This window comes from Salmo salar, chromosome ssa02 (genome assembly GCF_905237065.1).
Source record: "Salmo salar chromosome ssa02, Ssal_v3.1, whole genome shotgun sequence".
In the NCBI taxonomy this organism is placed as follows: domain Eukaryota; kingdom Metazoa; phylum Chordata; class Actinopteri; order Salmoniformes; family Salmonidae; genus Salmo; species Salmo salar.
Genome location: NC_059443.1, coordinates 40,091,634 through 40,109,234, shown reverse-complemented (window position 1 = coordinate 40,109,234; position 17,601 = coordinate 40,091,634). Strand labels below are relative to the sequence as shown.

At 43.4% G+C, this 17,601-nt stretch overlaps 1 protein-coding gene across 2 annotated transcripts in view; it reads right to left on the bottom strand.

Annotated features, from left to right (window-relative positions):
* Positions 1-16,135, bottom strand: part of fhl3a (four and a half LIM domains 3a) — a 44,232-nt gene extending 28,097 nt beyond the window's left edge. The window contains exon 1 of one of the 2 annotated variants that reach the window (XM_014166691.2): positions 15,886-16,135. In XM_014166691.2, the coding sequence (XP_014022166.1) occupies positions 15,886-15,964 (79 nt within the window). In that variant the 5' untranslated portion in view covers positions 15,965-16,135. Of the gene's footprint in view, positions 1-15,811; positions 15,835-15,885 lie in introns of those variants that run through there. The other variant, XM_014166699.2, reaches the window with a different exon arrangement.
* Positions 16,136-17,601: the final 1,466 nt, after the last annotated feature.

Sequence of the window (17,601 nt, the reverse complement as noted above, 5' to 3'; positions counted from 1 at the left end):
TGATTTCATGGGGCTACAGATGAAAAAACAGTTTCCTTTCCATTTGGGACTTAGTTTATTATACTGATCAACAACATTTGCATAGAAGAAGCAGTATCTTATTTTATAAAAGTGAGTGCTTATTCACATACACAGTCAGTTCAAGGATTGAGCAAAGATGATCTTGACTGGGAATGATCAGGGGAGATGAAGGACATGAATAAAGTTTTTGATGACTATGAGCTTTGGATTTCAACAGTATGTTTTTATTATTTAGTTATGTTTCGAAAGTTGTCCTACAAAGCTGGAAGCTACCGATATCTTTCATTGTAAAGTGTTCAAGCCTGTAATGAACATTGTTTTGCGAAGAGTAATTAACAGTTTCAACATGCCGTGTTGCATTATTCAAGTGTGTTAACTTCTGTGCAGCTTAAGTGTGGGGCTAACATGATGTAGCCAAGATTCCCAGTGAGTGCAGTGGCTCCTCAGGACAGGCTACAGTTAGCAATGAGTAAGTGAAGCAGGAACGGCGCGCTCAAGCTATAAGGGGACATCGGCTGCGCTATAGGACAGACTTGATCCTCTCCAAATCAGTAAACGACGTGAGATTTCACAGAAGTACCGAAAGTAACAAGTTCTAGTACGAAAAAGTACAGAAGTTTCGGTATACCGTGCAACACTAGTAGGAACAGGAAAATATCTTTAGCAGTGAGACGGGAACAGACAGAAACCTGGCAGACAGACAAGGTGTGTAGTCAAAGACGCCAGGTTTAGTCACTGCTCTGACTAAACCTGGCGTCTCCATCGATCAACTAAAAGTACATGTTTGTCACACAAGGTGTAAATTAACGAGATCTACTGCACAGCCCTGATTAGTGGGCTGCTAGCTTGCACAGCATCACAGTCAACCACAGATGGTGACATAAAAAGGGCACCCCACGGTAAACACCATTCAATCTGGCTACACTGTAAAGGTTAAAAAGCTGGCACCCACACACAAAAACACAAGAATGTGTAGGAGCACACATATACACCATACACAAATTATCTCTGCGTTCAACAGAGAAGTATGACGTGGTCTGACCTATGATCCATATCATCTTTATGCCGACTTAAGACCGAAAGCCATATTTAACATCATAGTGCCACTGGGCACAGACGTCAGTTCAACGTCGAGCTTTGATTTTACATTTGGTTGAGTTGTGAATTCAACAACAAAGTGTTACCATATCATTGATTTATATATATTTTTTTAAATGGGTGAAAAAAAGATTAAATGCCCTTATGTTGATGACTTTTTTCAAATCCAATCCAAATATTTTCGGGGTTTAGTCATGGTGTTGGTGTCATTGGCCCTATGCTGTACTGCTTTCCAAGCAGTCTGTTCTACTCATTGATTTAATTTCATTGCACTTGCATTGGATGTGGTTCTGTTTGATGCTGGATGCCTAGGTCTCCTGCTCCCCTTAAAGTGCAACAACTACTAACGTATGTCAAAAAGTAGAGAACAAACAACTAATAATGTTTGCCAGACTTTGCTCGAGAGGAATGGGCGAATGCGTTGAGAATGTACAGCTTTGACTTTGTCTCAGTGGAGAGTAGAGAGGTAATCTGGCAACCCCCATTAAGTCTGAATGGAGATGGCAACATGCATGGACCCCGGCTCTACACCTTTTGAGGATACCTGAACAGTGCAAAGCAGCGATTATATTCCAGCCCACACCAATGGAGCATTATAGCAACATTAGTATTTTTTACATCCTAAGCATTGTATTGAAACTGATTCAAGAATACTGCCTACGTAAGTGTAATAATCCTAAACAGGAATGCAGCTAGGAAACTATCGATTTCACTCTGACCAAAGGTCCTCTAAACCTTTCAGTTCAGGGTCACGGTCAAAGTCGGTGGTCATGTTTAGGGATAGGGTTCCATCTGCAGTAAGGGTCAGCTTGGTGTTTGATGGTCAAGGGAGTGATGTCATCATGAACATAGAAACAGAATCTGTTGGAGTCTATGGATGTCACATTCCCCTTCAAATGAAGACATCGCCCCAAAGATACCCTCCAACGCTCTTCCCTCTCGAATGACGTCACAAAAATATGTCTTGATCGATGGGAGCAAGACACTTAGAAAAGTCCTGCTCAGAGAACCAGAAAGTCTGGACATTACTCTGCGTCTAACGGGCCTGGAAACCTCAAAGAAATGTGCACAACAGCAGACACAACAACATCAACAGAACCTCCATGGCTCCCAGGTCTGGGTCCCATCTGTGCTGCTAAACATGTTAGATGTTCTGGTCTCTGCTCTGGAATGAGTTAGAATTATTTTTTTGTTGTTGTTTCAACTACACTGAACAAAAAGATAAAACGCAACATTTAAAAAAAGTGTTGGTCCCATGTTTATGATTTCAAATATAATGTCACACACATTTTCCAGATGCACAAAAACATTATTTCTCTCAACTTTGGTGCACAAATTTGTTTACATCCCTGTTAGTGAGCATTTGATCCTTTTTCAAGATAATCCATCCACCTGACAGGTGTGGCATATCAAGAAGCTGATTAAACAGCATGATCATTACACAGGTGCACCTAGTGCTGGGGACAATAAAAGGCCCCTCTAAAATGTTTAGTTTTGTCACACAACATGCCACAGATGTCTCATGTTGAGGGAGCGTGCAATTGGCATGCTGACTGCAAGAATGTCATCCAGAGCTGTTGCCAGAGAATTGAATGTTCATTTCTCTAACCTAAGCCACCTCCAACGTTGTTTGAGAATTTGGCAGTCTGTCCAACCGGCTTCACAACCGCAGAACACGTGTAACTACGCCAGCCCAGGACCACCTGCGAGGGGGAAATATTTGTCTGTAGTAAAGCCCTAATTCTGATTGGCTGGGTCTTGGTCCCCAGTGGGTCGGCCTGGCTTCCATGGCTGCATCCCTGTCCAGTCATGTGAAATCCATCGATTAGGAGCTAATGAATTTATGTAAATTGATTGATTTCCTAATATGAGCTGAAACACAGGAAAATCTTTGAAATTGTTGCATGTTGCGTTGATATTTTTAGTTATGTATAGACTTTTTTTTTTTTTAATTAAGATGGCCAAATAATAGGTGAATGAACACAAGACAAGTTGAGCAAACACATTTTATGTTGACAGAAGTTTTGCCTGACTTCTCAAATTGGTGCCAAGTTTGGGCCAACTAAAAAGGTTAAGTTTAGCTAACACTAACAGAAAAGTTGAATAAAGTTAAAAAAAAGCTGTTACTTAATAATAATTAGTTGAAACTAGGTAACATTTTTCACAGTGTATATTCAACTATCCACAAACATCCTGGGCTTAATCCACCCTTTGGTTCTGCGAGCCCTATCAAACAAACAGATTACACTCTTTGGAGTACATTAGTCATATGATCTCATACAGCCGACTGTTTGACAAAAGACCTTAAAAGTAAAAAGTAAAGAGTTTAATCAAGTGTGTCTGATAAAATTACAACGTTCTCTTCCGCTCTTTGTTGAATTAAAAAAAGGTAGACGCCGCTAAATTACTTCGCCTTGTGCAGCACTGCAGATTGAGATGAGAGAGATGCGAGAGATGCAAGACTTGCGGAAATTTACCCACTACGCTGTTTATTTTCTGCATCTACGTCATATTACTGAGTCTAACATGCAGAAAAAAGGGAGTGGAATTTGTCCGGCCTAGTGCCTAACACAAACCCCTACAGGTGAGAGTCAATAGCATTAGTATGGACTGAACATCAACTAAACAGTAGGGACTTGCAGTAACCTCAGATTAAGCCATGCTGTGACAGGCCACTGACAGATGTGCCTTCGAGATTTAACGGTGTTCCTCTTGGGCCACTCCTCTCTCCATCTCCTTTCTGCAGCCCTTCATTCAAGATCCCTGGCAGTGGATCGCCATTGCTCGTCCTGTCGTAAATCACCTCCGTCTTCTTCTCCTCATCAACCAGGAGCTGGTGTTCTTTTATAGCCAAGCCAAGGACACTTTCTCCCATTTATGGTTCCTGCAAGTGCAAGGCATTGCGATGGCTCCCCCTCTACTCTGCCTGACTCTTGCACATTAGTACCAACATGTACCCATGCTGCTGCCAAGTAAACACTCCCCTATGTTTATGTTGGACTTGGGCAACTTATCATATACACTTCGATTTACGGTCCACGGAGTGACATACGCTCACACCTTTAGTGGAATGTGTGAATGTGGCAGGTCGGTCTGGCCTGTCTTAGCCTGCCTCCTCTGAGGAGAGAACTCGACTGTCTATTCAACTATGGAGATGGGAAGAGAAAAAGGAGCGCGAGAGAAAAGGAGAGGCGGCTACTGAAGATACCCAGATAAGGAGTCACATTCTTGATGGCCCACCAGTTCCATCATGCGGAGCAAGGATTTGCCTGTGTTTACTTAAAGAGGGGAACACGCTCACTCGCAGCTGTGCTCCAAATAAACAAGACAGCCATATGAATTTAACAGAGGAGAAAATGCATATCTAATCTGTACAAGTAACATTCATGCAAGACGGGTCAGTCCAGGGTCGGCTAGGGGGAGCCAATCCATAACTTGGGTTGAGGAATTTACGCACGTACACACTTCACACAGCCCCTTCAGAAAAGATGTGCTGAGTAACAACCTATGGTACAGGGTTCAGTATCTGCACAAAAGGGGTCCACATACATCCAAACACACAAATTCAAGGAAATGCACACACACACACACACACACACACACAGACACCTCCGATTACTCCACATCTGTGACGATGTCACAGTCATTTGGTTTCATTTCTTGCAGATGTGGTGGGAGGCTAGGCTCATTAAGTGTTGGGAAGCAATCAAGCCTAATAAACCAGCCTTGGCACTTAGCTCAGTGTGTGTGCGCGCGAGTGCTGGGGCAAGGTGGGTAGCCGAGCCATATAAAAGACAAAGTCTCTGCAGTGGTGTTGATGGCATGTTGGAACAAACAAGGATTGCAGGCAAATTGCTACGCCAGGACATCACTGTTATGAGAAAGCCTTGTGAACATGCTGTTGTGGAAAGACGTCAGGCCCTCTAATGCTCTCTGGTTGTATCGTTAGCATTAGCAACAGTGCTGGGCCTTGTTCAGGGCTGTTGAGAATCACTCTGTGGTGGGGATCATAGCAAGCCACAATGCCTCAAAGTGATGGCCAATTAGGCCATATGCTTGGTGAGTGAGAGCAACCCAAAAAAGGAGAAGACAAAATCCATGACACTCCAGATGAACAATGACTTCTGTCACATACATTATGGGAGGTGTAAATCTAGCCGAGAATAGGATTACTGAAAGATGACAAGAGATACAACATGCTTATCACGGGTGGGTGATCCTTCAGGACAGTCTGTCCCACAGATGTGTTTTTTTGGCAGCCACCTTTAAGTTCACAGAGCAGAAGCGTCTTGGTCTTGAAAGACGCTAGACATAACCCATGTATTATTACCATTAGAAGAAAGCAAACAGAAAAAGGTTTGGGCTGATGTGTTTGATTGATCAATGGATTTCTCGATAAAACTTCACCCATCTTCCTCATTGTTATTCCTTTCATTGTTATCAGACAGAAGGTTTCTGGTAGGTCACGGTCCTCGAAATAAATGCTTTGGGAGTTGCCAAAGTAACAAGGGACAGCTACGGAAGGGATGTTTAAGTTACTGTATGGCGAATATATCTGTAGAACATATACACTCCCACTTCAATGGAGGACATAGGGCTGCTGAGTGAACAGTAGCAAAGAGGCCTGAACACACTGTCTTTCTCAGGTTTGTTGCAAGATGAAATTACACTCCCTACCACGCTGTATAAATTATTATTTGACTACATTACACACACACACACACCCCCCCCCCAAGTGCCTCTGCTAATCATACAGGCCTATCCTATGATTTAGTCATTAGCCACATCCCTATGTAACCATTACTGTATGTATGAAATTCATAATACACATCACATTACTCGTTATCTCAAAACCCGCTGCAATTTGTCCTCAAACTTGCAATGTGTGCCTTGTGCACTTTTACACGGCTTGATGTGACTTGCTTGTTGGTTTTGGAGGCATGTTTGCTGGAGAAAGAAAAAAAATATATATGGCCCCATTTATTCAAAGATTGATGTTTATAACTGACAAGGCACTGCGGTGTGGCTGCCAGTGTTCTAGGGCACATTCTCTAACAGTGTTGCAAGTTTAGGCGAGGGGGATAGTCATGCATGCCAAAAGATGAAATCAACCATCAGACTGCCTAAGCCTGACTGAACACGGTCCTCACTTTGTTTCACAACAGTTCAACTGAGAAGGCAGGTTGCCTCACTATAGACGTGCCACTAAAATGATGAACCTTTTCTAACAGGATAACATTAAATCACGAGGGAGGGTGTTGATACTAACTGGACAGTCCGTCTCACGTCATGACTAGGGCCATGTGTTTTGCGCAATCATGTGATATGCCTGGATTTGAATCTTTATTTTTTTTTTTATATCAAACGGTCCTCTTTATGTCAGATGGTCCAGAATCATCCTCAGCCAATTGCTTTCATTTGTCTAATTCTTATTTTTGGATCAGGCTTAAAATACAGGATAAAATCTTGCTATGTCACATGATTGTTTTGTGCAGGAGGGGACTAATTATGATTACATGCCTTTCAACATCTCAATATCTATACTTCTCATTGTCTTGCAGTAGACAACATCCTCCTACTGTAGGCCTGGGCGCAGCCAGGGAACCAGTCATGGCTGACTCACAGAGCCGGATACATGACTGGGGGGGGGTGATGACTTGACAGGAATCGTTTACCTAAACATCTGCTTCGTCACAAGAACTATGGAGCTGTAGCTGACGTCATGCAGTTCCAACCGCAAATGTTTTTGGAATAGCCAAACTCTTGCACGACATGCATTGACAAGATCGGGTAGAGATGAAGGATTATTTGATGTCATAGTAGGGACAAAATAAACATTTATAATAGAAATAGGTGAACAACATTATATGGAAGAGAACGACATATGGCATAAATAACCTTTATACCAGAGAGGGAGAGGAGAGAGAGACAGAGGAGAAGAGACAGCGCAGCAGGGAACACCTACGCTGCCTCCCGCAGAGGGTCAAACTCTCAGGATCGTATTTCATTCATTTACCAACAAAGCAGCCGCTGGAGGAAGCCGTGCACCCTCACAATAACACTGCAGCACCTGGACACCCACCCCCACAGGAAACATGAGGTCACCCCCCCCCTTCACAGACAGGCCAAACACACTCCAGCTGCCTGCCACGCACCCCCACACTCAATTGAAGGGTGCCTGGTTAGTGGCTAGTCTGGCTACCAGAGGAAGGCAGGAGGAAGAGGGAAATGGGGGTTGAGGGTATAGGATACAGAAAGAAAAGCCTGCTTTGGAAGTAATGCTTGACAGGTCCATTTCAGGACCACTTGTGTGCTCAATACCTTTATTATGTTATCTTTTTCTGTAAAACTAGTGTTCATATTGCCTGGGTAGCTTAACCAATATTTCACATACCGCAATAACGATTCCCCTTAGCGTTTGAGAGTCAGCAAATAGACAGCAAGCAGACCGCAAAAAGTAACAGCTACAGGAACCTTCCTCAGAGTTGGAGAAAGAGGGAATGAAAGGTGTGCAGCGTCAAACCTGTCACTACAATTCAACATTCCAGTCCTTAGCAACCTGCACTTGACTGTGGATTGTCCGTCATCATTGTACTATGGGTTAGAAACTGTCAGCCTCCAAACCCACCCACCAGTAATTCCCTACACCCACAATAACATCTGCAAAATATATGTGTGTATGTGACCAATACATTTGATTACAAGTCATTATGGTCCCACTGAAGTTTAAACATGGCACCACTCCAAAACAGAGCACTACTAACCTTCAGCAAAACACAGAGACCTACAAAGAAGGTGACCGGTCACTTAAACGCCATAGATAGTGCTCTGTTTTGGCAAAATACATGATATACTCCATAAGCTGGGTCAAGGCAGGAATGCCAGACACTACATAGCGCATGTTGGCTTTTTTGCCCTCTGTGAAAAAAAGTCACTGTAAAACCAACAGACTGGCCTTGTTGGCACAGCAGGACACTACAGATCACACAGCTCTTCATAGGAGGAAGTTGAGTTTATTTTTTATTCAACCTTTATTTAACTAGGCATGTCAGTCAAGAACAAATTCTTATTTACAATCACGGCCTACCGGGGAACAGTGGGTTAACTGCCTTGTTCAGGGGCAGAACGACAGATGTTTACCTTGTCAGCTCGGGGACTCGATCCAGCAACCTTTCGGTTACTGGCCCAACACTCTAACCACTAGGCTATCTGGCACCCCAGTTGTGGTGTACAAGTGAGAGGAAGAGCGGTTTTATTCAAAGTTGACGGCAGTACATGGCTTTGAGCTGAAATACCACTGTCCATATAGGGTCAGAAATGATTGACACCCTAGATAAAATAAATAATTCAAATAATGAGCGCTATTGTATGCCAATTTTTTTGATTTTACACTAATAAAATAGCTCAGAGAAAGAGATTTTGTTTAACAACTAATCCTTTCTTTAAATCAAAATGATTGACACTGACATTGATTAGTGATGTGCAGTTCGCAAACAATTCATTATTTTTGAACGACTTAATACGCACTCCTTCGGCTCAGTGGCTCAGGAGCCGTGCTCCGACCAACAGCTGTCTGTCATAGATGTGCGCAGGGAAAAGATCAAGCTGCAGGCAGCATAAAGAAGAAAATACATGGGCCTCCCGAGTGGCGCGGCAGACCCGGGTTCGATCCCAGGCTGTGTCACACCCGGCCGTGACCGGGAGTCCCATAGGGCGGTGCACAACTGTCCCAGCGTCGTCTGGGTTAGGGGAGGGTTTGGCCGGGGGGGGTGACTTTACTTGGCTCATCGTGCTCTAGCGACTCCTTGTGGCGGGCCGGGCGCCTGTAGGCTGACTTCGGTCGTCAGTTGAACGGTGTTTCCTCTAACACATTGGTGCAGCTGGCTTCCGGGTTAAGCGGGCGCATGTTAATTAAGAAGCGCGGTTTGGCAGGTCATGTTTCAGAGGACGCCTGACTCGACCTTTGCCTCTCCCAAGCCTGTTGGGGAGTGGCAGTGATGAGACAAGATCGTAATTGGATCGCAACTGGATATCACTAAATAGGGGAGAAAAGGGGGTTGAAATACACACAATTTTATTTTATACATTTATAGAACTGATAATTGATCGCATGGTGCAAAAATTTATTATTGAATGTTACGATGGACACAGATTTGTAGAACCAAAACATACACACAGCCTTTGCGCAACAAATTCGAACTCGAGAACGAATCGTTGGGGTGCTGCAGTTCGCGAACGATATGGTGCCAATCACCCTCACGGCAGTCAAGCAATGCATTCTGCCAAGAGTTGTTCAAATGCGTCAAGAAATTATCTTATTTGTATGCCTAGCAATCAATAAATGATAGTGCGCTTTAAACAATGTCACAAATGACAGCTCCAATAACGTGAACGTGAGGCTTGCAGAATCATGACTCTTTAGAGTTTTAAGTTCATCGTTCACAGGTAGGGGGTCCTGCATGCTCTGGGCATTACTGACTCAAAGTAACAAAATGAGTCAAAAGAAGATATGAGTCATTAAAAAGAGATGAACTTCCAATCACTACTAAAGATTAAATAAAGTAGTCAAAAGTTTTGTATTTGGTCCCATTTTCCTAGCACACAATGATTACATCAAGCTTGTGACTACAAACTTGTTGGATGCATTTGTATTGTTTTTTTTACAGTTTATTTTGTGCCCAAGAGAAATGATTGGTAAATCATGTATTGTGTTATTTTGGAGTTACAAAATCAGTCAAATCTTATGCCTGATTCCGTTAGTTTTCCACCACAAATTCTTAGTTTTTTCCCCCTCAGGTTTCGGTTTTTCCCTGCTTTTTCAGGTTTGGATGTTCTAAGTCCACAACCATGCTTAAATCACATCAGGTGACCAGTTTTGAGGCCTGTAAAAATCTAAGACACGTTCATCTTTGGGTGTAGTTGCCCTTTAATTTAACTGTGCACCATCCTGAGACCATTCGGTTAGCGATGTTACTGTAACGCTCATGACGCGATTGCAGATTTTGCAAATGGCCACTGGATTGATACAAACAATCATATCATTCTGCCAGGTAGGCATAGGCTACTTTGTAGTTAACATTTAATTGAGAAGGTTTTTGGGAACCTTTCCATCTACCAGAAGAGGTTGTCTTACATTAGCATCATCGCTAATGGCTACACAAAGTGGTTGACAAATGCGCAAATTCAGACGGGGGGGATTCCTGTGCCGTTGCCGCTTCAGAAAGTTTATGGGAAAATATGAATCACTGATGCATTTTGTTCATGTCTTATGATAATCTTTGGCATCTTAATGCATTTTCTAATACACTTAGTTGATTTCCTATGTTCAATAAATGTTTTAATATTGTTGAATTGCGTTTTAATGTCTTGATTCTGTGATTCCGTCTGCATTTTTCGCAGCACTGAATTAATAAGGCCCTAGAGAGGGTCAAAGATCATTCACCGTTACCAATAACGGGGTGAGGTAAGCATGTCTTGGGGGTATGATCTTTGACCCTCTGACTTTCATAAGTGACAATGTGATGCTATGGAAAAATGAAGATCAATGTTAAAAGTAATCTAATTCCCATCAAATCTAATTTCATAAACCAAATGTAATTTAATATAGATCAACGAGTACTATTATTTCTATCCGTGTTTATGAAACAAGCTGTGTACTTGATCTATTAAATCTAAGGTTTTTGCATAAGATTTAGTGGTAAGACACTTATTTCCATCCTTGTTTATGAATCAATTGCTTATTTTCTTATTTAAAATAATTTATGAGATCTTTTAAGAAGACATACACTACAATACCAAAAGCTATGTGGACACATGCTCTTCAAACATCTCATTCCAAAATCATGGGCATTAATATGGTGCTGGCCCCCCTTTTGTTGCTCCACTCTTCTGGGAAGGCTTCCCACTAGATTTAGGAACATTGCTGGGGGGACTTCCATTCAACCTTAAGATCATTAGTGAGGCTGGGCATTGATGTTGGGCGATTAGGCCTGGCTTGCAGTCAGCATTCCAATTCATCCCAAAGGTGTCTGATGGGTTTAGGTCAGGGCTCTGTGCAGGCCAGTCAAGTTCTTCCACACCAATCTCGACTAACAATTTCTGTATGGACCTTGCTTTGTGAACGGCGGCATTGTCATGCTGAAACTGGAAAGGGCCTTCCCCAAACTGTTGCCACAAAAGTTGGAACCACAGAATCATCTAGAATGTTGTTGTATGCTGTAGCCTTAACATTTCCCTTCATTGGAACGAAGCGGCCAAGCCCGAACCATGAAAAACAGCCGCAGACCATTATTCCTCTTCCACTTAACTTTACAGTTGGCACTATGCATTGGGGCAGGTAGCGTTCTTCTGGCAGATGGTGAAGTGTGATTCATCACTACAGAGAACGCGTTTCCACAGCTCCTGAGACCACTGGCGGCGAGCTTCACACCACTCCAGCTGACGCTTGGCATTACGCATGGTGATCTTAGGCTAGTGTGCGGCTGCTCGACCATGGAAACCCATTTCATGAAACTCCCGATGAACAGTTATTGTGCTGACGTTGCTTCCAGAGGCAGTGTGGAACTCTGTAGTGAGTGTTACAACTGAGGACAGGCAATTTTTATGCATTAAGCGCTTGGTGGTCCCGTTCTGTGCGCTTGTATGGCCTACCACTTCACGGCTGAGCCGTTGTTGCTCCTAGACGTTTCCACTTCACAATAACAGCACTTACAGTTGACCGGGGCAGCTCTAGCAGGGCAGAAATTTGACGATCTGACTTGTTGGAAACGGGGCATCCTACGACAGCGCCACGTTGAAAGTCAATGAGCTCTACAGTAAGGCCATTCTACTGCCAATGTTTGTCTATGGAGGTTGCATGGCTGTGTGCTCGATTTTATACACCTGTCAGCAATGGGTGTGGCTCAAATAGCCAAATCCACTAATTTGAAGAGGTGTCCACATACAAAAGTATCTATAGTGTAATTGGAATGGTGCCGATTTATAAATTAGATTAGTACAGTATAACAGATGCTCAACACTGACACACCCAGAAGAGGAGCTCCTTTAAAGAACACTGTAGTTTGTCAGACCTCTGACACTTTAGTGAGAGAGGTTAAGGGTGCGTTCCTCAGCTAAGGTGAGGTGACGCCCCAACCAAATGGGGGAACTTTGATGGTTCACGCTCGGTTCATAGCCAAACTTTGGTTGGCCCCTAAGGCTATTGAGTCTGCCGATAAGAATGCGGTGATTGACAGAGTTGAAATCCTTGGCCAGGTTGATGAAGACGGCTGCACAGTACTGTCTTTTATCGATGGCGGTTATGATATCGTTTAGGACCTTGAGTGTGGCTGAGGTGCACCCATGACCAGTTCGGAAACCAGATTGCATAGTGGAGAAGGTACGGTGGGATTCTAAATGGTCGGTGATCTGTTTGTTAACTTGGCTTTCGAAGATTTTAGAAAGGCAGGGTAGGATGGATATAGGTCTATAACAGTTTGGGTCTAGAGTGTCTCCCCCTTCGAAGAGGGGGATGACCATGGCAGCTTTCCAATCTTTGGGGATCTCAGACGATACGAAAGAGAGGTTGAACAGGCTAGTAACAGGAGTTGCAACAATTTCGGCAGATCATTTTCGAAAGAGAGGGTCTAGATTGTCTAGCCTTGCTGATTTGTCGGGATACAGATTTTGCAGCTCTTTCAGAACATCAGCTGTCTGGATTTGGGTGAAGGAGAAGCGGGGGGGGGGGTGCTTAGGCAAGTTGCTGCAGGGGGTGCTGAGAGGTTGGCTGGGGTAGGGGTAGCCAGGTGGAAAGCATGGCGGGCCAGGGCTAGCAAATGGGCCTCCGGGGTACGTCGCAACGGAAGAGCCTGTTGAAACTCCTTCAGACGGTTACGTTGGCAGACCAGTCGTGATGGATTGGCGGGGCTCCGTGTCGGCAGTAAAAGGGTCCAGGCCAATTTGCAAAATAGGCATTGTATCCCAAGAATTGGCTGAAGGACCTCTTCGGCTAGCCCGGAGATGGGCCTAGCTCGAGGCTAGCTCCAGGCTAACTGGTGCTTGCTTCGGGACAGAGACGGTAGCCAGGAGTAGCCACACGGATAGCAGCTAGCTAGCTGCGATGATCCGGTGTAAAGGTTCAGAGCTTGCTGTAGGAATCCGGAGATGTGGCAGAGAAAAAGCAGTCCAATATGCTCTGGGTTAATATTGCGCTGTGCAGACTGGCAGGAATTGACCGGGCTGAGGCTGGCTGATGTCCGAGTTAATGGTGATGACTGCTAGCAGTGGCTAACTGACTCTTAGCTAGTAGCTGGCTAGCTTCTGATGGGGGTTCCGGTTCTAAAAGTGTAAAAAATAAAAGATTGCAGAAGAGTATTTTCAATCCGTAGATGGACATTGAGAATAAAAATATATACGAAGAAAACTATATATACACGGGACAAGACAAAACAGATGTCCGACTGCTACGCCACCTTGGAACCTAGCCATTAGCCCAAACAAAGCACACCCTATTTTAAAGTGGATACATGCGCATCCAGGTATACTTATGTGGGTGAGTCAAATTATTTGAATGACATTATTTTATATGTTATTAACAAAGTGTGCTCCACTTGAAGTAGAAATTGAAAATAAAATTATTACTTGAAACAAACTACAGGAAATGGGTTAACTGCTAAACAACTGCAATAATGGTTGCTTTGGTTGTCAACAGCCTTGTGGCTATTGTAGTCTTTTGAGTGTAGAAAAACAGGGATCTCTAAAGTTGTCCCAGGTGGGGCAGGAGGCAGGAAGCATGCAAGGGAGAACCAACTGTGCAGGAGCCTTACCTAGTTGGTCTGGAACTCACAGTAAGCCTGGTAACACAGCTATTTTAAGGGTATGATGTATCTTCCAGTGACCACATGTTCCCTTTCTCGCCCGATGTAACGTGTGAAACGGCAACAGATGAGACAGCAACATGACTAGTGATGCAAAATTCCCAGGTTTTCCTGCTTATTCCATACCGATTCCAGAAGTTTTCTAACCAGGATTTTAGGAAAACTAGGGAATTTTGGGGAAGTTCAACCTTAAATATGACTAGCATTTACAGTACAATGCAATTATGAAAATTCACAACTCAAAACACAGCGACATAGACATCCCCATCCCAAACACATGGCCACAGAACTGCTCAGCCTTGGGGACTGACCACCGAGTCAATGAGGAGGGCTTCCCTGTGGCTCAGTTGGTAGAGCATGGTGTTTGCAATGCCAGCATGGTGTGTTCAACGCCAGGGTTGTGGGTTCGGGGAAAAAATACAAAAAATGCATTGTATGCTCTGGATAAGAGCGTCTGCTAAATGACTAAAAATGTAAAGAAAAATGTGAGGGAACTGCTCAGCTACCTACCTGCATCAGTGCTAGGATGCCCTAGACATGCCAGCCCTGATGACAGCCTTAAGGTTCAACATGTAGCACTAAAGCCAGGGAAAACAGAGGGAATAGTGGTGATAAGTATTCCATGGCTCCGTCTCAAATGGCACCCTATTCCCTACATCGTGCACTACATTTGACCATTTTTATAGGGAATCAGAGGATGTTGGTGGTACGTTAATTGGGGAGGACAGGCTCGTGGTAATGGCTGGAGCGGAATCAGTGGAATGGGATCAAACATGGTTTCCATGCGTTTGATGCCATTCCATTTGCGCCGTTCCGGCCATTACTATGAGTCGTCCTCCCCTCAGCAGCCTCCACTGTAGGAAATACGGTTCAATTTGGGATGCAACCCATCTGTGGGCACTGGACAGGCCAGCACTCCCTGTGACAAGAATAGTCCCCATTTCCCTGCAATCCTTCCCTCATGGCTCCCTCTGTCTTCAGTCCCAGTTATCACTGTGTGTAATTACTGAAGGTGCTAAGTGGCAAGAATTTTCATATTTCCTCAGTGCAACTGGAGCATGTTCAGGGACACTAAAGTCTAGAGAACCTCCAATTATCTCAGCACTTCTAGACCCTTGTATAGAAGACATTGTTATTATGTCTTACTCAGTATTTAACCATGTATAAGACATTAAATATCTCTCCAACCAACTGAAACTTGGAGAAATTCACAAATGAAGAGATATAGCCTATTACGTCACCTTTCCTAGTATACTTATAAAGGAGATACTTGGAGTCGTTTAGGTGGGAGCTATTGACCGTTTGTTGCTTTAGAAATGTGAAAAGTAGAAACTTCATATTGAAATTGACACATCATTAGTCAAAAGATCCCATTCTATGAGGCTCTTATGCTTGACATGTGAAAACAAAAGAGTACATGCTGTTATGGCATTACTTAATAACTCCCTTTGTTGCATTGCCCAGCAGAAAGCTAACGTTTATAAGTATAGTCTAGTCTCAATTTCCAGTTGTTCTCAGGTTACTTAATGTCATTAGTATAATATGGACAAACTGCTACATAGTTGGCTATTTCTAAATTGTCTGGTGATCCTTTCTTCCTGTCCTGACATGGATTATACGCATTGCTGTATCATTCATTCATTCATTCATTGAATCCCGGAGCACTGCTGAACTTAGTATTTACTTCAATAAAGCACATTAGGCCTACATTACTGACGTCAGGCTCAAATGCGCAATGAATGAGATTCATAATAGCACAAACGAATGATTACAAAGAAAGAATGTACATGGATTCATTGATGAAAACCAAAGAATAAGAAACGTGTGCGTAGGCCTACCCAAGGACAGTGGCGATACGATGGCGAAAAGTTTGCAATTCATTCTTGTAGGTAGAATGGGTGATTGCGCTTACCCGACGTTATATCCGCTGTTGAATGCACCTTTGCGACTTGACAATCGAAGCCCACCTCTCGCCCTGTGTCACCAGACATTCAACTGATGAGAATTGCAGCCGGTCTACCGGTCGCTACTCCAGTGGCAGATTATTATACTGTACAACTTTTCCCGTTCCTTTTTCACTGCAGTCTACTCGGACCTCTAACTGTACGATGCTGAAGAGTGACAGAGTTCACCGGCTCTACTGTCTATGAGGAAGTTAGTCACAAGACCCCGCCCCGATATTGGAGAAAAAATCTCCTCCTTCTAACTTCGAACCTTCGGAGTTAGGTGCAATTCCTAAATTTGGTTATGCCTCAGCAGTTTTTATATTGTTATGTCAGTCACTGACAGTCACTCAAGTCGCCCATGTCAGCTCACATTTTTTTATGATTTGGTAGTTAGTCTAGACAGCTATCCAAACTTGTATTAATAATGGTTGAATTACTGACCAGGACCCCCATTGATTTGCTTAGTCACTCTCACTCAGATATATTAAATGTGGGTACACAGAGCCACTGCAACCCCTCGTGATAAATGCAGATGTTTTGTGGCCCCCACCCGCATCAAGGTTGCCCATCCATTATGTAGGCCATATTATAGTAGCCCTTCCTCAGCGGGGCCTACTCCCCCAGCATAGGCCTAGTTTATATCAAATTTGAACTCCAGACTGTTTGCTCCAATGTCACCTGACACTACATGAATAGACATGTAGTGTTGATGGATTTGCCTATTTGTTGATTGACAGTGATAAAGTTGTTTTTGCTGAAAACAAAGTATATTCACACCTTACACAGATGCAAGTTCTCCCAAAAATAACTTAATGGAAATGGTGATTTGATTGAAATCTAGGCTACAGCTGACATCACTATTTTGCTACACACACACGACAGGTAGGTGGGGATAACAGACAACAGGTACTAGGATACACGCAACACTTACATAGCAAACTTGAACAACAATATGAACAGTAAGCCTACTACTGTATCGTTTTGTGTTATGGACTTGAATTGCCATAGCGTAGAGTTCATCCAATGTTGTCAACAAGTGCATAATAGACCCTGGGCGATTGGTATTGCTTTCATATCGTTGGTCATTCTTTCATTACGTTTTTTGCTGTTGTAAGTTTATTGATAGCTTTTACACGTGTTAAATTGAAACCTATATGTGTGGATGTATGTGTGTGACCAGTATCAGTACTTTCTCTTATTTTCCCAAATCTGCACAGCTGTTCTTTCTCTTAACTCAGGCATGATCTATCCGGCGCACTTTGCCCCAATATGGGTAATTATCTCACTTCTGTTCCCCTCTTTTTTTCATTTGTCTCATCTTGACTATATGAGTCAACAAGAGGGAGCGTTCTCGATATAAATGTCAACAGCTATATGTCCTTGGGGTAGAAATTAAATACTCACCTGAGATCTGGGCCGGTATGCAAAAACATGTCTCTGAGTAGAAGTGCTGATCTAGGATCAGTTTGGCCTTTTAGATAATAATGAATAAGATTATAAGGACATGAAGGTACCTGATCCTCGATCGGCACTTCTAGAAACTTTTAATACACTCCCTGGAATAGTGGAGAGGTTAATCCAAGTGTTTCATCAGCAAGCTGTGCTGAGCCTGTAGAACATGATGTTGACACATGCATCACCCTACACCATGGTATTGTTCTGGTCTGAACTGGTGTGCTTTG